The sequence below is a fragment of the Anguilla rostrata genome, chromosome 4, assembly GCF_018555375.3.
Source record: "Anguilla rostrata isolate EN2019 chromosome 4, ASM1855537v3, whole genome shotgun sequence".
Taxonomy (NCBI): Eukaryota; Metazoa; Chordata; class Actinopteri; order Anguilliformes; family Anguillidae; genus Anguilla; species Anguilla rostrata.
In genome coordinates, this window is record NC_057936.1 from 2281753 (window position 1) to 2305269 (window position 23517).

The 23517-nt window shown below is 50.9% G+C and overlaps 2 protein-coding genes across 3 annotated transcripts in view; one reads left to right on the plus strand and one right to left on the minus strand.

The window, feature by feature from the left end:
- psmd1 (proteasome 26S subunit, non-ATPase 1) overlaps positions 1–10545 on the plus strand; it is a 96016-nt gene extending 85471 nt beyond the window's left edge. The window contains exon 22 of the mRNA XM_064330015.1: positions 10498–10545. Within this exon, the coding sequence (XP_064186085.1) occupies positions 10498–10530 (33 nt within the window). The 3' untranslated portion in view covers positions 10531–10545. The remainder of the gene's footprint in view (positions 1–10497) is intronic.
- The window catches only part of LOC135252199 (arf-GAP with coiled-coil, ANK repeat and PH domain-containing protein 2-like), a 49179-nt gene that overhangs the window by 15457 nt on the left and 10205 nt on the right, over positions 1–23517 (minus strand). For both annotated transcript variants that reach the window (XM_064330016.1, XM_064330018.1), the window contains exons 2-10: positions 20766–20823; positions 19419–19538; positions 17861–17914; positions 16768–16826; positions 15859–16042; positions 14005–14049; positions 13652–13747; positions 7489–7563; positions 1514–1626 (exon numbers count right to left, since the gene is read on the minus strand). In XM_064330016.1, coding sequence (XP_064186086.1) covers positions 1514–1626; positions 7489–7563; positions 13652–13747; positions 14005–14049; positions 15859–16042; positions 16768–16826; positions 17861–17914; positions 19419–19538; positions 20766–20823 — 804 coding nt within the window. The remainder of the gene's footprint in view (positions 1–1513; positions 1627–7488; positions 7564–13651; positions 13748–14004; positions 14050–15858; positions 16043–16767; positions 16827–17860; positions 17915–19418; positions 19539–20765; positions 20824–23517) is intronic.

Sequence of the window (23517 nt, forward strand, 5' to 3'; positions counted from 1 at the left end):
CCTCAATGACCATAAAGCACCTCCAGGGTTACAGAACCCTGAACACCTCCCTCCAGGGTTCCAGAACCCTAATTACCCCTAGGGCTCTAGAACTCTAAGCACCAGCTGGGCTCTATAGCCTTATTTACCTTAAGCATGCAATGCAAATAAATGGCCACAACCTTAAAAGTGAACATGCTACTGTTTAAACATTGACAACCAACAAGCAGCAGAAGCCTGCAAACCTTGGGCATGGCCCAGGGGAGCTGCTCTCTCTAAACCAGCCCAGGGGAGCTGCTCTCTCTAAACCAGCCCAGGGGAGCTGCTCTCTCTAAACCAGCCAGGACTGCTTCTAACCGCCCAGGGAGCTGCTCTCTCTAAACCAGCCCAGGGAGCTGCTCTAAACAGCCCAGGAGCTGCCCCTCTAAACCAGCCCAGGGAGCTGCTCTCTCTAAACCAGCCCAGGGGAGCTGCTCTCTCTAAACCAGCCCAGGGGAGCTGCTCTCTCTAAACCAGCCCAGGGGAGCTGTCTCCTGCTCTAAACCAGCCCAGGGGAGCTGCTCTACCCGGGCTGCTCTAAACCAGCCCAGGGGAGCTGCTCTCTCTAAACCAGCCCAGGGGAGCTGCTCTCTCTAAACCAGCCCAGGGGAGCTGCTCTCTCTAAACCAGCCCAGGGGAGCTGCTCTCTCTAAACCAGCCCAGGGGAGCTGCTCTCTCTAAACCAGCCCAGGGGAGCTGCTCTCTCTAAACCAGCCCAGGGAGCTGCTCTCTCTAAACCAGCCCAGGGGAGCTGCTCTCTCTAAACCAGCCCAGGGGAGCTGCCTCTCTTAAACCAGCCCAGGGAGCTGCTCTCTCTAAACCAGCCCAGGGGAGCTGCCTCTAAACCAGCAGGAGCTGCTCTCTAAACCAGCCCAGGAGGAGCCGACTCTCTCTAAACCAGCCCAGGGAGCTGCTCTCTCAAACCAGCCCAGGGAGCTGCTCTCTCTAAACCACCAGGGGAGCTGCTCTCTCTAAACCAGCCCAGGGGAGCTGCTCTCTCTAAACCAGCCCAGGGGAGCTGCTCTCTCTAAACCAGCCCAGGGGAGCTGATCTCTCTAAACCAGCCCAGGGGAGCTGCTCTCTCTAAACCAGCCCTGTTGAGCCGTCACAGGGAGGCGGTACCCCGGTGCATCTGCTGACTCCAGCAGGTCACCATCGATCGCTCGGAAACGGCTGACTCAGCGTTGCCCTGGAGACCCTGACCCGCCCAAGCAACACCGCCTGCAGAAGCACACGCTTACTAGGGTGGATCTAACGCCTTTGTGAAACATTACAGCTGGTCTCGATCAAGGGATGTTACGTGTTAATTTTAGCGAGGACCGTTTGAGCAGCATGTGACAGCAGAGGATTATGGGAAAGGAAGTCTGGGTAGGAGGAGTCAGGCAGGATGTGGTGGTGGGTGGAGCCTGACAGGGTGTGGCAATGGGCAGGGCCAGGTAAGGTTTGGCCGGGGCCAGGGGATAGGCTCGGTTGAGGGGGCGTGTCGAACCCTTACCTGTTCCATGTTTTGAAGGCGTTGCTGGCCCTCTTAAACAGGTACCCCTCCATGACGATTCCATTGTCTGCATCCACATTGTACTCCAGTTTGGTGTCCTCATTCGAGAAGTCCTGAGAGAGAGAGGGAAAGAGAGACAGACAGAGAGAGAAGGAAGGAAGGAGAGAGAGAGAGAGAGGAGAAGGAGACAGAGAAGAAGAAATGAAAAGAGATGGACAGAATTGAAGATAGGACAGAGTAAAGAAAGGGAAATACAGCAAAAGAGAAAATGGAAAAATTGGAAGAAATGGACAGAAGGGCAGAGAAAGAAAAAAATATCCACATCAGTCATTTAAAAGCCCGATGGCAGCACACCTTCCACACAGAACTGATGAAAGTCCATAACGCTGCCTGGAGGGGGGAGGAACTGAGCGGTTCTGGCAGGTTTGGGGCACAGTGCCGGCGGGGTGGGGGTGGAGTGGTGGGGGGGGGGGTCATGGCTGCGTCTCTCCACTGTAAAGTAAAATGACACCAGCAGGAAGGGGGAGGGCATTTCTCGCCAGCACGCAGCCAGCCAATCACAGCGAGAGGCCGGCCGTCCGTAGCGCACTGGCAGGGACAGAGAACACAGCGGCCAGCGCGCGGGCTTGTGTTACCGCCGGCAACCCGCGGCTTCAAATGACATGAGGAGCGCTAAGCGCTACTGTGACATCACCCACAGAATGCACTGGACATACACCACAGACTGCACCTGACCAGGGAAACAGCTCTAACGACACGCTATTATTAACACCACAACCCTTTCATTCAGCATTAGTATATCACTGCCCTCTAATACAGTGTGAGTATATCACTACCTTGTAATACAGCTTTAGTATATCACTGCCCTCTAATAGTGTGAGTATACCACTGCCCTCTAATACAGTGTAAGTATATCACTGCCCTATAATACAGCTTTAGTATATCACTGCCCTCTAATACAGTGTGAGTATATCACTGTCATCTAATACAGTGTGAGTATACCACTGCCCTCTTATACAGCTTTAGTACATCACTGCTCAGTACCGCTGGCCACTGGATTCAGTGTTAGCCTAGCACTGGCCAGCGATTCAGTGTTAGCGTAGCACTGGCCAGCGATTCAGTGTTAGCCTAGCAACCCTCTGACAGATTTCCAGACTACCACAGAGGGTCTGCTGACACCACACAGTAATGACCACTGACAGGATGCGTAGCAGGAGGTCCAGGTCTCTCTTCGCCATGTTCAGGAGAGCCCGTTCAGCCACGCAGAGGCACGACATGCTAAGAAGGCTAAACGTAATGAAACCGCACGCAGACCGCATCACTGCTTTCCCCACAGCCGCACGTACACAGAGCGTGAAAACAAAATGGCGCATCACGGGCATCTGGCAGACGCTCTTTACCCAGAGCGATGGCACAGCTTTCTGCCTTTTTACACAGAATCCTGCTGGATACACACTGAAGCGATACAGGTTAGGCACCTTAATCAAGGGCACAGTGGCAGCGTCGTACCTGGGAATCGAACCCGCAACCTTTAGGTCTGGGAATCAAACCTGCAACCTTTATGTTACAAGCCCAGTTCCCTACCTATTACGCTACACCGCCACCACGAAAACACCTCAGGACAACATGGCACCGCGTGTGAGCAACCACAAAGGAACACTCTGAACTGTCACACCTACAGGGTCAATATAGCGTGTTTACATCGCTACGCAGATCGTGTTAGCGTCGCTAGGCACACAAATCCACATGAGCAGTAACCGGACCAGGGCTGCACTGGTGAGGTTACACAGCAGCATTAGCACAGGCTGGGGCGATTGACACGGTTATTAACACACAGATTAGGAACGTGACATTACTGGAAGGTTCCTCTGGAGGAGAAGAGGAACGATGATGGAGTCTCAGGTGAGGCACGGATTACCTTCCGACCAGATCGTTTATCACCAGCATGACTTCACCTGTCTGCCAGGTAGGCTCAGAGAGACACCAAAAAAAAAAAAACCCTTCACCGTGTGTCCGGACTGCACCAGGTACAAGCCTTCACCCGCATTCCACACAAATGATTACCCAGAAGGCTACAGAACATCCAGCCATGCCAACACAACAGAAAACGGAACTTTCACACACAGATGAGAACACGTGCGATGAGAAATGAGCACGGATTCGCACACGGGTGACCAGCAGGGTCGGACGGACAGATGGACGAACAGACAGACGGATGGACAGACGGGGGTGGGGATGGGCGCGAGTCGGACGGGAGACGGTTAGGCGCACAGTAAAGCTGCAGTACGTACAGCGGTGGACCTCCACGCACTAAAGCAGCGGCCGTCGGGCAACACGTCACACTCTGCCACGTCCTAGAAGTCACATCCAACAGACAGAGAAAGTGAGAGAGGAGAGGAGCCCCTCTGCTGCCTGAGACACTGAGATATACACACATACAGGCATACAGGCATACAGGCACACACACACACACACACACACTCACGTCCTAAAAGTCACATCCAACAGAGAGGGAGAGTAAGAGAGGAGAGGAGCCCCACTGCTGCCTAAGGCACCGAGCCAGTCTGGGCACAGCAGAGATATACAAACATACAGGCATATGCACACACACACACGCACATGCACACACACACACGCATGCACGCACACACACACTCACACACACACTCACACGCATGCGCGCACACACACACACCACATACACACACACACACAACACATATTTTCCGCAGTCCCATCGCACTTACCAGATACCACACATAGTGAAACCGACTGAAGATCTTCATGGCTGCCGGTGTGTGAGAGTGTGAATGACGTTGTTCCTGCCTGTCTGTCTGGTGTCACAGTCCGTCTCAGTGACAGCTGTGTCGCTGCCCTCCCTCCGCCCGTAAGAAAGAGCATGAGCGAGTGTGTGCGAGGTTTTACACACGCGTCGTTCGCTATGTGCGTGTGTAAGAGTGTGCACGCGAGCGTGTGTCCGGGTGTGTGTGTAAGTGTGTCCACGCGAGCGTAGGTCCGGGTGCGTGTGTAAGTGTGTGTTTATGCGCTGTGCGTGTGTAAGAGTGTCCACGCGAGTGTATGTCCGGGTGTGTGTGTAAGTGTGTGTTTATGCGCTGTGTGTGTGTAAGTGTGTGTTTATGCGCTGTGCGTGTGTGCGCTCGCGCGTGTGTAATTGGGCAGTTGCCGTGCTGACGGCCAGCCAATATCAGGCCCCTCCCACTTCACCCGACACCGCCACCCGTATGAAACATTAAACACAGCCCCGCGCTCTTAGCGTTAGCCTGCTCGGCTCCTGTTTCCCTCATCACAGAACGCGTTACCGTGCCGACCGTACCACCGGACACATGCAACCCCCCCCCCCCCCCCCCCGCCAAACAATAAATGAACCGAGGTCACATTTTATGAGCCGGTTTCTGACCTCACTGCAGCCTGAGGCCCAATCAGAGCGCAGCCACACCCACCGCGAGCGCAGCCCGTGTGAGCAGAGAGGCGGATGTTGTGATCATGAGCCAGGAAGTTCATGCCAGGTGAAGAGAAATCCATTTCTCCGTGGCTGTCATGCCTTTCCGGTTCCCACTGCTGGAGGGCTTTCTGTTCGCTATTTTTTATTTATTTATTTTATTTTTAAACCCGTGTGAATTGCGGCATAAATCCCGGGTTCGAGTGCTGCGTTGCAGTCCCTGCACGCGCCTGTCCTTCCAGAAGCATGTGCGCTACGTCCTGAGATACAGCCACCGGCTCAAAGGTGACCCCCCCAGCGTGGGGGACACAGGTCCCCCCCCCCTCCCCCCGTTACTGCCCCCGGAACAGAGCACGAACCCCCTGCTTCTGCCCCCCCGCGCGGCTGGGACACACAGGAGACACAGGAGAACAGAGAGAAGAGGAAGAGAGAGAGACTTACCTGCAGCACTGCCTAGGAGAGAGAGAGAGAGAGAGAGAGAGGGAGGGAGAGAGAGAGAGATCAGATTAGAAACTGCAGATTCAGTTTGAGGGAAAGAGAAGGATCCAGGAGGAAAGACAGCACAAAAATAGCATCCTACTGAAAAAGGGGAGGGAGAAAAGGAGGGAGAGAGAGAGGGAGGGGGGAGAGGGAGGCAGTGACACAGAGGAGAGTGAGGGGAGGGAGCAGGGAGGGAGAGAAAGAGAGGGAGAGAGATGGAGGAAGAGAGGGACAGGGATGGGAGAAGACTTTTCGCATGTAGGGGGTGAGAGATTGTTGCCATGACGCGGGGGGGGGGGCACGGGGGGTGTGGGGTGTGGTGGGATGTCTGGGGGGGAGAATGAGGGCGTGGTCACACAGATCACACGGTTCCACCCACTACAGCCAAAAAGCAGCATAGCCTTCCCCTCTGACCCGTCCCAGCACCCCCCTGCCCCGACCCCAGTCCAGGCTACACCCCTGATCTTTAAGGGGGGGGCGGGGGGGAGTGTGACCGCTGTTACCCGACACCCCCGCGGTCCGACACACGCAGGTGAATCGGGGTTAAAATAGCTCCGCCCCTCCTGGTATGTAAGTGAGCTCACAGCTTCCTGCACACATTAATAATGCAGGGGGGGGGGGGCGAAATGACCCAACACCCCCGGATCCTGCTCCAAATATAATAATCCTCAGACGGCTCAGAGCACGGAGCCCTGCCTTTGAGAACAGACCCTGCTGCAGCCGCCCTGCTCCTGGCACCGAGGGCTCGTATCAGTGACGCTCATACAAATGAACGAGTCCATAAATCACCGGGTGCACAGGACAGAAAGTCTCCTCTAACTTTCCACCAAAATGAAGGCTTGAAGAGCAAGGACAGGACAGAAGGCAGGGAGGGTTTAAAGACGACACACAGAGGGCAGGATGGATGGAAGGAGGGAGGGAGGGAGGGAGAGAGAGAGAGCGAGTGACCCGCTGGTCAGCTGTAGAGGACAGCCTCTACAGCAGAGATCTCCAACTCTCACCTCTACAGCAGAGATCTCCAACTCCAGTCTCTACAGTAGAGATCTCCAACTCCAGTCTCTACAGCAGAGAAAACCAACTAAAGCATCTACAGCAGAGATCTCCAACTCTCACCTCTACAGCAGAGATCTCCAACTCAGCTCTACAGAGATCTCCAACTCTCACCTCTACAGCAGAGATCTCCAACTCTAGCCTCTACAGCAGAGATCTCCAACTCTCACCTCTACAGCAGAGATCTCCAACTCCAGTCTCTACAGCAGAGAACTCCAACTCTCACCTCTAAAGCAGAGATCTCCAACTACAGTCTCTACAGCAGAGATCTCCATCTCCAGTCTCTACAGCAGAGATCTCCAACTCCAGTCTCTACAGCAGAGATCTCTAACTCCAGTCTCTACAGCAGAGAAACTCCAACTACACAGTCTCTACAGCAGAGATCTCCAACTCCAGTCTCTACAGCAGAGATCCAACTCAGCTCTACAGCAGAGATCTCCAACTCTCCTACCTCTACAGCATCAGCAGCAGAGATCTCCAACTCCACCTCTACAGAGAGATCTCCACTCCAGTCTCTACAGCAGAGACTCAACTCCAGCCTCTACAGCAGAGATCTCCAACTCCAGTCTCTACAGCAGAGATCTCCAACTCCAGTCTCTACAGCAGAGATCTCCAACTCCAGCCTCTACAGCAGAGATCTCCAACTCCAGTCTCTACAGCAGAGATCTCCAACTCCAGCCTCTACAGCAGAGATCTCCAACTCCAGCCTCTACAGCAGAGATCTCCAACTCCAGTCTCTACAGTAGAGATCACAAACTCCAGTCTCTACAGCAAAGATCACAAGATCACCATTGCCAGAGTGATTGTGCCAGAGTTTCAGGTTGCAAGGGATGGGATAGTGACACAGAATGATGAGTTGTGGGTAATGGGGAGTGACATGTACCCAATGGGAAATTCATGGGTTGCCAGGCTATAGGTTATGGGGGGTTGCCAGCTGATGGGTTATGAGGGGTTGCCAGGTGATGGGGGGGGGGGGTTTCTGTACCTTTTTCTGGATGGTAGAGTGCTTCAGCTCCATATCTTTCTTCTCCTTGTCCGCATCCACCATCAGCTGGTCCAGCTGCAGGAGAAGAGAAGAGAAGAGCGCTCAGACGGGGAGGAGAGGAGAGGAGGAGGAGGAGAGGAGACGCTCAGAGGAGGAGAGGAGGAGGGGAGGAGAGGAGAAGAGAGGAAAGGAGGAGAGGAGAGGAGTGAGAGGAGGAGGAGACAGGAGCGGAGTGCTGAAAAGGAGTATAGTGCACTCCATGAAGAGGGAGCTGCACGGTGACTCTCCAGGCTGGGACTGCCCTGCACCCTGAGACAGGAGCTCAGCACTCCAGCGCTGCGTAAAACAGGGTGTTAATGTGTCACTGCACCCTGGGACAGGAGCTGGACAGTGCGTGTAAAACAGGGCGTTTACGTAAATAGGCTCCTCGGAGAGGCAGACAGCTACCTGCTTTTGTGCATATTTATAAATCCATGTTTTTGACTGCAAATCTGTACTTGGCGAGTATGAATATTGGGACTTAAGAATACCACAACTGCATTTTAGCAGCTGGAGTTTGCGGCCGTCTCTGATCACTTATAGAAAAATCATAAAATTCTTATAATGTGCATGGGGCAGATGCTCATGGAGGAGGCGAACAGGAGAAATCAGAAAGATTCCGATTAAAGTGAAACCTGCAGTCAATTTTCAGCCCATGAACGCGTCTCCCAGGAAAACAGCCGTGTAAAATAACTGCCAGACTCCTGAACCCAAAAACGGACGAGGTCCAGCAAACCGGATCATTCGATCTGTGGTTTATTGTGTGTGAAATTGAATTCTGGGAAACGGGCGATATAGATATAATGCAAAACGCACCCAGGGGGCGCCAGAGAGCTTCTCAAGTTAACTGTACAACAGTGCTGATAGAATGGCGCCAGAGCGGAACTTAGTAGAGCACCCTCCAGAATGACGGACAAATGACGGTGTCCGTGGGCTATTCCCAGAAACGAGCGCCCCCGCCCCCCCCCCGGCCCCTCTGTAATGTTTACACTACTTTCAGAAGATAATTAAGCAGCGAGATTTTGGCCCAGATATTCCTTGTGTAAACGTCCGCGCTGAAACACTCAAATTCACATCATGCTGTCAAACGAACGACAGATGAGATTCACTTCACTTCCCTTGGAAAAACGACGGAGCGAGGAAGGAGTAGGGCGCGGTTACTACACACCCAAACATTTAAACTCAAAATACACTCATTTGCCAGTGATTCAGACCCAGCGCAGAACCAATGACTGACTGCGCACGCGTTCATGAACCAAGATTCCAGATTCTCTTGAACAAAAGTAGGATCCACTTTTTTTATTGCCCGGCAACCAGGAAGTAGGCTGTCAGCCAACGTAGCGATACCATCAGTGATACCAACTGGAAGCCAAAATGCCCTCAGCACTGTCTTCTAAAGAACACCAAAGGGCTTTTTGAAATGTTTTTTTTTTTTTTTTTGCCTTAGTAACCATCATCAGAACTGAAGTGAAACAAGGAGGCGTGGAAAACTGAAATCACACACGTGACTGGGACCAACCGGGGCCAACCGGGGGCAGCTCTTGTGCCTTTAAAAAAATAAAAATTTAAAATTTAAAAATTAAAAAAAACTTCAGCCTCTCATTCACTAGAAATAATTTTTGCTTCCAAAGAAAAAACATTCCATGCATTATTCATATCAGAGCGCACATCATGCTGAGCTGTATGCATGTAAACAAAGCAGACGCCTTGTAGGCACAGCTATTCTAAGCACAGCTCATTCTTGAACAATGACTAAGTAATTACTTACTGCCAATACCGGGAGGCATGCAGGCAATGTGCGGTACATCTAAGGGCCAACCCTGCATCTCTGACAGACCCCCTGGCCCGCAGCCCTGGCCTAAACGGCCTCCTTCAGCTCCTGACTGGAAACTGCAGCATTTTCAAGCATTCTGTAGCACGGTGTCATCAAACTTCCTACTTTTATAAGAAAGAATGACCCGTGCAGTTTTTAATCATAAAGCTAAAAAAAAAAAATGACAGCACAAGTACATTTCACATAAGGGGTGGTGGTGGGGGGGGGGGGGTTCCTGATTCGAACTGTGAGAAAAAGAGCAGCTAACAGGTTATATGGCCAAACAAGCAGAAATAAGCATTCCTGACATTAGCTCTCTAAAGCTCCCTTTGCTTATGTTCCCCACAACAACCCACACACTTCCCCTAGGGCTCAATTAAAGGTAGCTAATCAAACAGCCTTAAACAAAGCAGTTGCTTTAATACTCAAATTAAACACACACATGCAGGCATAATGGCGGTGAACTTAACAACCGGAAAGACCAGTCCTAGGAGCCGATTACTGTATTAAGTAAACTTATGACACACAGCCCTGCTCGTCATTTTCACATCAGGAAAGTATTTGCAGCGCAAGCAACTTCCCCATTCCGACAGAACGAGAAATAAAACCGACATCATAAGAAAAATCCACTCATCACCTGAAGGAAGCACCAACACGTGAAAAACATGGCAATTCTCCACAGGTAGATCTTTCAGGGAGCAAATAGACAGCGTCATTTATTTGTGGAGCGACAACCAACCATTCGTACCGAGGGACAGCCATTTAAAAATTAGTTTTGATTATTCTTCATAACTTATTTCATATTTAATTGTGCAGCTTCTAAAAACACAAAGTACTGCTACTTCCTCATGACGAGCGAGCACTCGGTCTGTTAAGTGTGACGGTGCTTCAGATAACTCAGCTACAGAACAGTCAGGCTCAACACCACACTTCTCATTTTCAGCATTTAGCAGACGCTAATCTAGAGTGACTTAAATGGATCACATTCCATTCATACAGTCCGTTTGCACACCCGGATATTTACTGAAGCAGAACAGGTACGTGACCCCTACTCAAGGTACAATGGCAGTGCCCCACCAGGGAATCAAACCTGCAACCTACAAGCCCAGTCTGAGGCTCTGCAGTCTCTGTCACAGGCACCACAGATCATAAGCCGCGTTTCCACCGCAGGAACTATACCCCGGAACTAGGAACCTTTTGAGGAACTCAGTGCGTTTCCACCGCAGGAACTAGGGTCTAAATTTAGTTCTGGGGGCTTTGTTTTACCCCCCAAAACGTTCCTGCTCGGGGGGTAGTACTTTCCTAAAGTACAGGAACCTTTTGGGTGGAGCTTGCAGCGCTGAACATTTCTGATTGGTCGAGTACTCGTAGCGTTTGTGTTGTATTTATTTTCCGCCATTACCCGCCATGTTTGAAAATATGCAGCGGCAAACCAATTTATTTTCATAATAACAAATCAAACTTGTATGTTATGCGGCGCAGTAGCCTACTTTTGGTTATAGCCTGTCAACGTCTTGGAATTATAACGTGTGCTCTTCTGTTCTTTTCTTGCTTTAGTATTCGTTTTATAAAATGCTAAGCTTTCGTGCTGGGACAGCATATTACGTAGGCTACCAAAACATTCAAACGGATTAATTCGGTTGCTGAATATTTTCTTCCGGATTTTCTTTGTTAGCCCGTTGTGATTGACTCAAAACGTTTGATACAGTTATGTGAGGTATGCGGTAGTTCTGCATAATTAACATTGGTGATACAGTACAAGCAAACTGGAAATCACCTTCTGCACTTTTTATCCGGGTAAAATAACAGGTTAATTCTAGTAATCTTCCCTTTAGCTTTTTCAGACTGCCGTAATTTTACTCAATTTTACTGCCATTTTTCAATTCCACGAAAAGACCAGGAAGACTATGGACTCATTTATGGTGCATGCTTCGCATCTGGAGGGCACACTTCGCTGCTCGGCTAGCAGTAGCCTAACTTCGAAGGAAAGCAAACGGTGGCTGTACCACTACTAATTTACATTTTCACGAAAGTCCGAGTTTTCGTTCTATTCTTGTCATTTTGCGATTAGCCTATATGGAATTGACGACGAGAAAGTAATAAAACAGCAAATTGTTTACAACGTGTGCATGGTTTCTGCTGTTAATGAATGTGTTTGAGAGGATATATGAAAATCAATAAATACAAAAGTAACCATATATAGTCATTGTTGGTAACCCGTTGTATATAAGTGGAATAAACCCCTCCGGGCTGTCCCGGTTATTAGAAAATAATGTAGGCTACTTCGGTGGTAGTATGGGGTTACAGAAGAAATCATATGACAGATGGACCGACGACAACGTCAGTGGGATAATTTGCCTAATCTTCGCGGTACTTTAGACCCCGGTGGAAACGCAGACAACCATTGGCTGAAGGAACCTTTTAGTTCCTGGTAACGTAGTTCCTGGGACTGAAAGTTCCGGGTAATTTTGGTGGAAACGCGGCTATATTCTGTTCTCAGAGATGGAGACCCTGTCCAATCAGAGAGAAGGGCAGATGGAGACCCTGTTCCCCTGTCCAATCAGAGACAGAGGGGGAGAGATTGACACTGACCTGTAAGCAGCTCTTCCATACCTCCCGGCAGAGATGGTCTACTTTCTTTAGCTTCATGGTGAGAGAGGTCGGGGGTCAGGGGTCAAGGGTCAAGGGGGATTCTGTCTCTCAGTCCCAGCAGAGCAGCTCAGGGTCCCGCTGTCCTCCACAGACCCGGGATGCTACAGTCTCTATCCTCTCCCTCTGTCTCTCTCTCTCTCTCTCGCTCCCTCTCCCTCTGTCTGCCTGTCCGTCCCAGCTGTGACTGCACCAGAGCTGAGCAGCCTGGTAACTCCCGGCTGCCTCACCCTCCCTGCCCCCGCCCCCGCCCCCACCCCCGCCCCTGCCCACGCCCACGCCCGCCTCCCACTTCCTCTTCCTACCCGAGACTGCCCTCTCCACACCAGGAGCACAACACATCTGTTCCAGGACCCAAGGCTCTCCCAACCCCTCACAGGAGCTCTGACACGCGAGCTGCGTTAGCGCCAGCTGCGTTAGCCTCGCCAAAACCCCAGGCCACCCGCGTATTCCCACAGGGGGCGGGGCTCACCGAGCACTCCGAAGGGGGCGGAGCTCACCGAGCGCTCCAAAGGGGGCGGGGCTCACCCAGCGCTCCAAATGGGGCGGGGCTCACCAAGCACTCTGAAGGGGGCGGGGATTCGCGGTTTCTCGCGGAGGACGGGCGCCGCCCTGCTGATAAACCTGCTCTGAGCGCGTGGGAATCGCTATGGAAACAAAGGGCAGCGGCTCTTCCCAGGAAATCCCCTTCCTGCCGCGGCCAGAACGGCCCGGCCATGCCAAAGCCCCGCCTTTTTTTATTTTTTTTGCCATCACTTTTAGGGTTCTGCATCAGTAGTAAAAAATGTCCGAATAAGGGTTAAAGTTCAGAAGAACGGCACAGAACTGGGGAAATGACGGACCGCTGATGTTCCACCTGTTTCATCTGCCTTAAACTCAAACCAGGCTTTCTGGCAAACTGCCTTCATAAAATTGCATTTTTATCCTAAACAGATTTTCTCTGGAACCGTTTTTCACAATTACACCAAAGTTCAAACCTCGCATCCAAGAATGTTTCTATAAAAACGCCCATAAATCACGGTTTATAAGACAGGCAGACTCCTGCATGACACGCTTTCAAAACAAACCTTATTAGGCTCAGTCTTATCATTTATTTGCAAGGGAAATGACCTTATCCAGGGCCCAAACCCCAGCACACATCTAACAATGTATCCACTGACAGTGTAGAGGTAGTCTGAGTTCCTCCTGGGATTGGAACCTATAATGTTCTGGTACTTAACCGAGTGCCTCAACAGTAATTCTAAATATTTACACATTCAGCTCATATCCAAAACTATTTATTTGTTTAAATAAACGGGCAGACAGGTAAAGGTGTGTGACTCACCTGTACAGTGTATTGTATTTATTTATTTGTTTAAACGGACAGACAGGTAAAGGTCTCTCCAGGTGTGTGACCCCACTGTACAGTGTATTGTATTTATTTATTTGTTTAAACGGACAGACAGGTAAAGGTCTCTCCAGGTGTGCGACCCCACTGTACAGTGTATTGTATTGTATTTATTTGTTTAAATGGACAGACAGGTAAAGGTGTGTGACTCACCTGTACAGTGTATTGTATTTATTTGTTTAAACGGACAGACAGGTAAAGGTGTGTGTCTCACCTGTACAGTGTATTGTATTTATTTGTTTAAACACACAGACAGGTAAAGGTGTGTTGCTCACCTGTCCTCCGAGCTGCTTCATGAGGGGCTGCAGCTCGCTGAACAGGTCGTAGCCCTGGTGGAAGAAGGTCAGGTGGGCATACATGAAGGACAGCATCTGAAACAGGGACACAGGGGGTTAGGGTTCGGGGTACGCTCAGGTGAGCGGCAGTGCTGCAGGTGAACACACAGGGCAGAGAGAGGACACAGGGGGTTAGGGTTTGGGTTCGGGGTACGCTCAGGTGAGGGGAAGTGCTGCAGGTGAACACACAGGGCAGAGACATGCTGACACGCTTTCAAACGTTCCACTGGGAGCAGACTGTGAGGGGCGCATCTGATCTGGAGTTTTAGCCGCAAACACTCGGAAGCATTTACCGATTTAAGGATCTCAGATCTTCTCTTGCACTGCAGCACGTTGATCTGAGGGGAGAGAGCAAACATTTCAGCCCGTGAGGCTTTTTATTATGACATCACACAACATACCACATCCTTTTCATTATGACATCACACACCACAGCGCATCGTTTTTCATTATGACATCACACACTACACCATTTTCTCTGTGGTTTCCCTTGAGGGCCACCATGAAATTAACAAGCACACCTTGAGTTAAACAACTGTGTTTGTGTATGTAGTAATAAATGTCCAAACCCCTTAACACATACTGACATTACTGTATGCTAATCATAATGGGTAGCTCCCCACTCTTACCACCAGGTGGCAGAAACACACAGCTCTTACCGATAGACTTAAATATTTGTTCTACTTCACTATAGTGTTTACACGGTTTCAGTTCATCAATATCACCTACGCGTAACACAGGATGAAAAACATATTTAAACAGCGCAATCAGCAACCGTTATGAACATCACAGTATATCCAGGGTTTATGAGCAGTCCAGAGACTGCTTTTCATGAGTGACAGCTCAGAGAACAGTCTCACAGGAGCACAAACGTGCACAGAACACTTCTGCAGACCGTTACTCAGAGAAACGAACACCGCGTGGAGATAAACCACCGTCAGAGCAAAGCGCATTACGCAATTTCAGCCAATGACCACACTGCTTCTCAAACGCAGACAGGCTGTCACAACACACCGCGCGACTACAGTCAACCACTCGAATGTCGAAAAGCGTCAGTTCTGTTTATCTTAATGCTAACAGTCTTATTTAGGTGACACACCAGGGGTGGGTATGGAAAGCCAACTTCAGCACTTAATTATTTAATTAGTCCAGTAATTGATTTCTTCATCATTTTAGGTAAATTCCTCATAAGCATTGAATCACAGATTAAGACAGGACTGAAGACTGTATGAAACATTCCACTGAGGCTTGAACCGTAGTTAAAACACCATTTGCGCACAGAGCTAATTAGCTAATTGAGGGGTGGAAACTAAAACCCCCAGGACTGTAAGTGCCCCCCCCCCAGTGTGGTTCTGAGCGCTGTGCAGGGCGGGGCTGGATGAAGCTTTTCCAGTGAAACGCTATGAGGTCATCGGGGGTGAATTAGAAACAGTCAGTGTCTCCATCTTCCTCCCACATTATTACTCAACACAAATCCTCAGCTAAGGCTTTTAGGCGCTTTCACATTATGGATTTAACTCCTTCAGTCTGCCTCAGCCCCCGCCCCCCCCGGCCCGTTCAGAAACGCCGACCGCTGTAGCCAGAATGAGACCTGCACCCAGTCTCTTGCGACAGAAGTCTGTGCAGTTTTTAGACGGCCGCGTGATTGGCTGGGAAAACTCGCGCAGTGTGAGCCTGTGGTTTCCAGCTATATTCTGCTCCTCCCACACGGACAGCTCACTGGTTTCCATGGGAACTGTATGAAGTGGTTAGATGGTGAGGAGGGCGGGGCCGAGGTTAGATGAGGAGGAAGGTGGGGATTAGCAGTGAGGGGCAGGGGTAAGGGGGGAAGGAGGAGGGGAGAAATGTGGTGGGGCTGAGTATTAAAAGGGTGGGCAGGAGGAGGGGGCTGGGCCCTGGTTTGAGCAGAGGGCGGGCCAGGCAGAGAGGAGGGCGGGGCCAGGCTGAGCAGAGGGTGGGGCCAGGCAGAGAGGAGGGCCAGGCCGGGCGTGTCGGGGCGGGGCCTGGCAGAGAGGGGGGCCAGGCTGGGAGTGTCGGGGCGGGGCCAGGCAGAGAGGAGGGCGGGGCCAGGCTGGGCGTGTCAGGGCGGGGCCTGGCAGAGAGGAGGGCGGGGCCAGGCTGGGCGTGTCGGGGCGGGGCTCGCTGACCTGCAGCACGTAGTCCAGGACGATGTGGCGGAAGCACTTGCGCGTGGCGGTCAGGATGTTGGTGGCCTCCTCCACCTCGTGTGGCTTGTTGCGCGGCGCCTGAGCGTTCTTGGCCAGCGCCGCCTCCTTCTCCTCGCTCACCCGGTCAAACTGCTTCTTCGCCTCCTTGAACTTCCGCAGGTCCCTGCAACACAGCGGCGCGTTAGCGGGCGACTGAGGCCGCGCGGCGGACAGAACCGCCGCCATGAGGACCCGGCGGGCACGGCTCGACCCGTTAGCCGCAGCCTGGGGGGTGGGAGGGGGGGGGGGAGGGGCGACGCAGGAAAGAGCAAAAGCGTCTTCCTGTTCTCTACAGAAAACAGACGAGTGCAGCTCACATCACTGCACATGCTCTCTCAAACACACACACACACACACAAATGCACACGCACACACACACACACAGACACACACACACACATATACACACACACACGCGCACACACACACACACACCACACACACAAACACAGACGCACGCGCACACACACACCACACACGCGCGCACACACAGACACACACACACACACCACACACACCCACACTCACACTCACACTCACACTCACACTCACACTCACACTCACACTCACACTCACACTCACACTCACACACACACACACACACACACACACACAGAGCCAGATCCCACAGGGAACGTGCCGGAGCCCCTCTTTCTGGTTCAGGGGTCAGGGGTGAGGGGTCAGGCAGCTGGCCTTCGCTCAGGGGTGGGACAGTGGGGCTCGTTGTTCCAAACAAATTAAGAGAAGAAGGAGGATGAAATAGGGCCAGCGAGGGGGAAGCACTTTGAGGCGAGTCTTCATCTGAAACATTTTTACAGAGTTTTCGGGGGCTAGTTCAGAAATACTCACTCTTTCACAAACGTTTGGAGTTGGGACTTGATCGACCTCTGGGCTTGGTCAAACAGGATCTACGAAAGAACAACGTGTGTGGTGAAGCACATGCACAGAAACAGCAGAATCAATCAGCTACTATAACTCTCACGAATAACAACTAAGACCTACAGAAAAATGGGATGCATTGTGGGTCTAACGCATAGAAAACCACAGCCTATTTAAGCAATATACAGCATATTAACAAAGACTGTCAGAATTTCCAAAAGGTCACTGAAAAACGCTGGTCAGCCTTTTTTTGGGACTTTTATGATCAGTGAATCATAGCAGGCATTTCTGGCTATGACTTTATGCTCATAAAAAAAAGGAACAGCCTTCCAGAGGCAGCATTTAAGAGCAGAACCAAAGGAGCAGAGGCGACGCAGAGTTAGCAGTTTCCATGGCCCCAAAAACAGCAGCATCTGCCGTGTGACTAAAGATCATGTGCTCCACCGCAGCCAATGAGCACCTCACCACAGATCACACGCACTGAGCACTGTACCGCAGAGCAGCCTGACGGTGAGTCACAGCTTAAGGCTGTAAGCCCAGTGCTTTCCCAGCTAGCAGTGAGCCGACACACAGGCCAGCAGCAGCGCCCTTTCCGCCGCTCCCCAGCCAACCCCAGGAAGCAGCCATTTTGAAGTCTGGTGAACTTTAACCTCATTACTGAAGAGAGGACAAACAGTGTGGAACCGGCTCTGTGTCCTCAAACCCTAGTCTGATAATGGCCTTCTGCGTTTGTGATTCTTTTATAACAGTTAGCTTTAGCTATTTAAGGCTTTTCAGAGTGGGCGGAGCTTCTCACGCCTGTGGCGTCGAACAGCGCTGAGCAGACCAGACCAAACGAGCCCAGATGAACTTCCTGAAGACCAGGCGGCGGGCGGATGCTGTTTGGGTTTTTGCGAAGGCCGAGGTCTCAGAAACAGCCAATCGCAAGATCAGGATGACACAGCGGCCTTGAGTCAATCCCGCCAAACGCATCACGGCGATGGTGACGGCGAGAGCATGCTCAGACCGCGATTCCCGCCGCGGACGCTCGCCAGGACAGCGCGGCGCCGCGCGGCTCGCTCACCGTGTGGTAGTTGATCATCTCCTGCAGGCTTTCGGCAAACTTGGTCAGACTGGTCTGCGGAGGGAAGAGCAGGAGGGAAAAACAGTGATTAAATAAACCCTTAAATAAAACTGAGCCTCCTCCCTCTGTGGGGGGCCCGTGAAACAGAACTTACTGCAGTTAAAAAGTCTTTCTGTCCCAGCCTCTGCTTACTGTGTGAACTGGACTTACTGTGTTCATGGCTATGGATAACTGCTGCATGATGAGTATTGTGCCTTATCGGACCTGTGTTCTGTAGTTGTATCCAATGACCTTCAGTACGCACTTATTGTACGCCGATTTGGATAAAAGCGTCTGCCTAATAAATGTAATGAAATGTAATCCACCCATCCATCCATTATCTATACCTGCTTATCCTGTTCAAGGACGCAGGGGGTGCTGGAGTCTATCCCAGCATGCACTGGGTGAGAGGCAGGAACACACCCTGGACAGGCCGCCAATCCATCGCAGGGCACACACACCATTCACTCACACACTCACACCCATGGGCAATTTAGAGTCTCCCATCGGCCTGCCTGCGTGCCTCTGGACTGTGGGAGGAAACCGGAGTACCTGGAGGAAACCAACGCGGACACGGAGAGGCGACAGTGCCACCCACTGCACCCCCGGGCTGCCCGATACCACAGAAACCCACAGTATTTATCAGCTACGGAGTGTGGTTTACGGGCACAGACACTCAGCATCTATCAGCCACAGGGACAGATATCTGTAAAACCAATGGCAACTGTCATTAGCCTCAGTGGTGCTTCTTATAAAGACCAGCCATTAATCAGCCTCAGTGTATGCTTGGTCCTTTCAATATGATACATATAGGGGCGACATAGCTCAGGAGGTAAGACCGATTGTCTGGCAGTCGGAGGGTTGCCGGTTCAAACCCCGCCCTGGGCTTGTCGAAGTGTCCTTGAGCAAGACACCTAACCCCTAACTCCTAACTGCTCTGGCGAATGAGAGGCATCAATTGTGAAGCGCTTTGGATAAAAGCGCTATATAAATGCAGTCCATTTACCATTTACATTTTGATAAATTAAACGATAGATAAAAGCAGCATAGTGGATAAATGATATGCTGCTTAAAACCACACTTTGCTGTGCCATCAGAACCGAAGTGGAAAAAGTCACTTCTGCTATAAATACATAAAACACGAGGCCTCTCTCAGCGAAACAAGCGGTAATTATGGCTAAATAAAAACCAGGAAGCTATTCATTACACATGAACTTTTAGCATCTGTGGCTTGCATTAAGGGAAATCACCCAGAAGTAACACGTAGAGTTTGGGGCTTTCAGCGCTGCTCGTGTAATGGATATTTCCATTCCCCTGTGTTAGGTGGATATTTAACATCACAGCGGTGCTTTCTGGGAAAATTCCTCTACCGTCGCATTCTTTCTAACTATGAACCAGGCCCAGGAGAGAGGAAGTCCACGTGATAGGGATACAGCCTGTGTGTGCTGTGTGAGCGCGTGTGAGCGTGTGTGTGTGTGTGTGTGTGTGTGTGCGCGCGTGTGGCATACTGCCTGTTTACCTCGATGACCTCATCACTGGCAGACTGCTGGGCCAGCTCCCGGATCCCGCCCACAAACTGCTTATTGGCTGTGTTATACGCTTTCCCCGCGTCAATCATTCCAATGCACAGCTTCACCAGCTACAAGGATGGAAGAGAGAGAGAGAGAGAGAGAGAACATCACCATCTGGAGGCATGGAGGGAGAGGGAGAGGGCAACAGACCTTTACTAACCAGGGTAATAGAGGGATAAAGGGAGAGAAGGATGAAACTCTACCAGCTGGAGGAGGGAGAGAAGGAGAACAGGGATAAAGGTGCTGCTGTAGACCACGGCTCCTGGGTTATGCACCAGCTTGTGTTGGGACAAGTACAAATGTGAGAGAACACTACGGGGATTTCACTCTCTCGTCTAAGCCCCTCCCACATAATCAGCTCCGCCTCTCCAACCTCAACTCCTCCCACTGACCCCTGACCCCGCTGCGCCCCCAGCTCAAGCTCCTCCCACTAACCCATGATATAGTTCAAGGTCAAATTGAATTACATTACATTACATTACAGGCATTTAGCAGACGCTCTTATCCAGAGCGACTTACACAACTTTTACATAGCATTTTACATTGTATCCATTTATACAGCTGGATATATACTGAAGCAATGCAGGTTAAGTACCTTGCTCAAGGGTACAACGGCAGTGTCCTTACCCGGGAATCGAACCTGCGACCTTTCGGGTACAAGCCCAGTTCCTTACCCACTGTGCTACACTCCCCCCCCGTTATGAATTATACATTAAACCGAGCTGTATGAATGAGGGTTGGTTCAGGATTTGTGTGGTTCTGTGTGTGTCCACGTTACCAGCCAATACCTCTTCATTGCTCTTGCTTTATTAAACAGGGAATTTAATAACTCTGGCCAGGCAAGACCCTAAAAGGCTGAAATTGAAACGCATTTAACCTGAATGCCGGTCAGTGTTTGTGTCTGTGGTATATTTACTCAGCCTTAGCACAGACCCTGTTTCTCCGGACTCTTTATTGGTGCAATAAAGGCGCCGTTGTGTTTAGAGTTGCCGAGTTGCCGGGTAATCTCTGCTGATCCTCAGTGTACTCTGAGCGGCCATTCCTACAACCCCAACAGGAAGTGATGCGCCTGACAGCGATGAGTCACCCAGGAACAGGAAGCAGGAAGAGACCTCTCGACAGTGAGCCGCAGTTCCGGCAGGAGCCAATCGGAATGCGGCACAAGCCAGAGGCCATGTTCCAGCTCGTTATCCTGAAGCAAAACTGAACTTTGACCCCTCAGGCTGAGCTTTCCAATCTGCGTTTCCAACAGAGTATGCGTGTGTGTGTGTGTGTGTGTGTGTGTGTGAACTCACCTTGTCCAGCTTGGATTCCAATTCACACACATCAGCCTCCACTTCCTCTATGGTAGCCCTGCACAGACAGACAGACAGAGAGACAGACAGACAGACATGTCAGTTAGAGAGCAGACCAGGCTCCGACTTCCAGACAGGTACGCACATATGCACACACACTCTCACACACAAACACACACACACATACTCTCTCAAACACACACACACAAACACACACATACTCTCTCAAACACACACACACACACACATACTCTCTCAAACACACACACTCTCTCACACACAAACACACACACACATACTCTCTCAAACACACACACACAAACACACACATACTCCCTCAAACACACACACACACACACACACATACTCTCTCAAACACACACACACAAACACACACACACATACTCTCTCAAACACACACACACACACTCAAACACACACATACTCTCTCAAACACACACACTCTCACACACAAACACACACATACTCTCTCAAACACACACACACTCTCTCAAACACACACACTCTCACACACAAACACACACACACACTCTCTCAAACACACACACACTCTCACACACAAACACACACACATACTCTCTCAAACACACACACACTCTCACACACAAACACACACACATACTCTCTCAAACACACACACACTCTCACACACAAACACACACACATACTCTCTCAAACACACACACACTCACATACGCTCTCTCATATTTTTTGTGAATCAAGCATTTTAAAAAGTGCCTTCAAACAATGTAAGCTCTTCATGTAAACAAACTCACATTTCGCTTTGAAGTCTGAGGTCATCTCAAACACAGCTTTGGGAGGCTACTGGCAGAGTACGTCAGCTGTTAATATTTACATACTTCTGCCAGGAACGGACACTCTAAAAATAACAATGATAAAACTACAGAACGAGAGGAAAAAAATGTGTAAAAGTAGGACGGGCCTGGAGGCTTTTCCCGAAGTTAATCTGATGAGGGCTTGAAAAAGCCGTGTGACTCATCACAGAATCTTTATTTCGCTTAACAAATTTCAAACATGTCTCTCTGCTTCAGCTAACGGTCACTCACACACAAACTCTGCGAGGTTTTAAATGAAACGGCCATCTGGATGACCAGCCAGGTGACTGAAGAGGCAGTGAATGGGAGACAGGGAAGGGATGGGTTTAACAATTTTTCCAAGGAGCACATGATGTGCTCCTACGTTGAAAAATTTAGGAGCACACTAATGCATCCCAGTTAGTAGATATTCTAAGGTAGGAACCCTGTCAATCAACACCATGAAGAGGCTCAAACGGACAGAAACCCCCATGTGGAGAAGGTCACAGGCCTGTATTTCAGCGAACGTCTTGAAATAGCCCGATGATGGAGTTCCCCCCCCACTAGGAAATGAGCACATGCACTGCTGGGGGATTTTAGAGAGGGGTTCACACTCATTAGTGAGGTCACTGGAGGATGTTGTGAGATTAGCTCATCGCAGTGCTGCAGATCCACTGAGTCCCTACATTCCAAACCCCCACCCTTTGCTACAGGAAACATCTCAGCAGACCAGCATGTGAGTGAGCTCACCAACACCACAGCCCCGCCCACCAACACCACAGCCCCACCCACCAACACCACAGCCCCGCCCACTAACACCACAGCCCCGCCCACCAACACCACAGCCCCACAACGTCACAGCACAACATCAAACCTTCACACGGCTATGCAATCAAAATCAAGACATTAGCCTATTTCAGGTAAAAGTATGGCTACGCTATCAACCTCCAACAATTATGTTAGGTAAAAAGTAACTCCTGTAACTAGTGGCCAACTGGCCTAACCTCTACAGGGCTGAGTACATCAGCAGTGAAAGAGTCTGAAGTCAGCAGGCAGTGCACCATGGGCCTCAGACCAAAGTTCGCCTCCGACAGGACTGTGATGATAGAGACCCGCGTTCACCCAAAAACAAGCCCGTCCAAGCAATGCTGGGGTACACCAATCAACCCAAGCAAACCGGGCGACCGTACAGCAAGGGAGTATCATGTGACCACAGCAAGGCGCCATGGGAAAGGACAGCATGTATAAAAAACAACAAGAACCCCCTTCACAGTGTGTGGAAATCTAATCAGAGACTCTGTGAGGTATTGTAGCTCTCGCTCTCTCTCTCTGTGGGCTTTGGTCAGACTGAACACCAGGAGCTCTGGGGAGGAGGGGGAAGTAGTTCCCTCGCTCTCTGCATGCTCGGCCTGCCTCTCCTCGTCAGGAAAGAGAGGCGGGAGCAGGAGGGCGGTCATTACTGACCTGTCACTCAGCTCAGCTCAGCCCAGGAAACCCCGCCCAGCCCAGCGCCGGCCTGTCAATCACCCCGCTTCCTGTGTTTATGCTTCCATATCAAAGTGCCGGGGGGGGGGCTGACGCATGGGGGCGGGGCAGGGGATTCGCCGCGCGGGGTCCACCAGGCAAAACCAGCGTCTCGGAACCAATTACAAAAGAATAGAAAACAGTTCCTCTGTAGGCTCTGATAACTGAATACAGTGATACAGTGACCCAGGAATGGGGGCAAGGGGGGGGGGGGGAGTATGTTTCCTCCAAACACTGCCTGGACAGCAGAGATTGCGACACTCCCCTTTACTGATTACCCACAATGCCGCAGTGAGCTGCTGCCAGGCTGGATAATGCCAACTGTTCTTTACAAACTCAAGAGCGGAGCTAAACAATAGCCTGAGAACAAGGCAGCCATGTTTTAGACACAC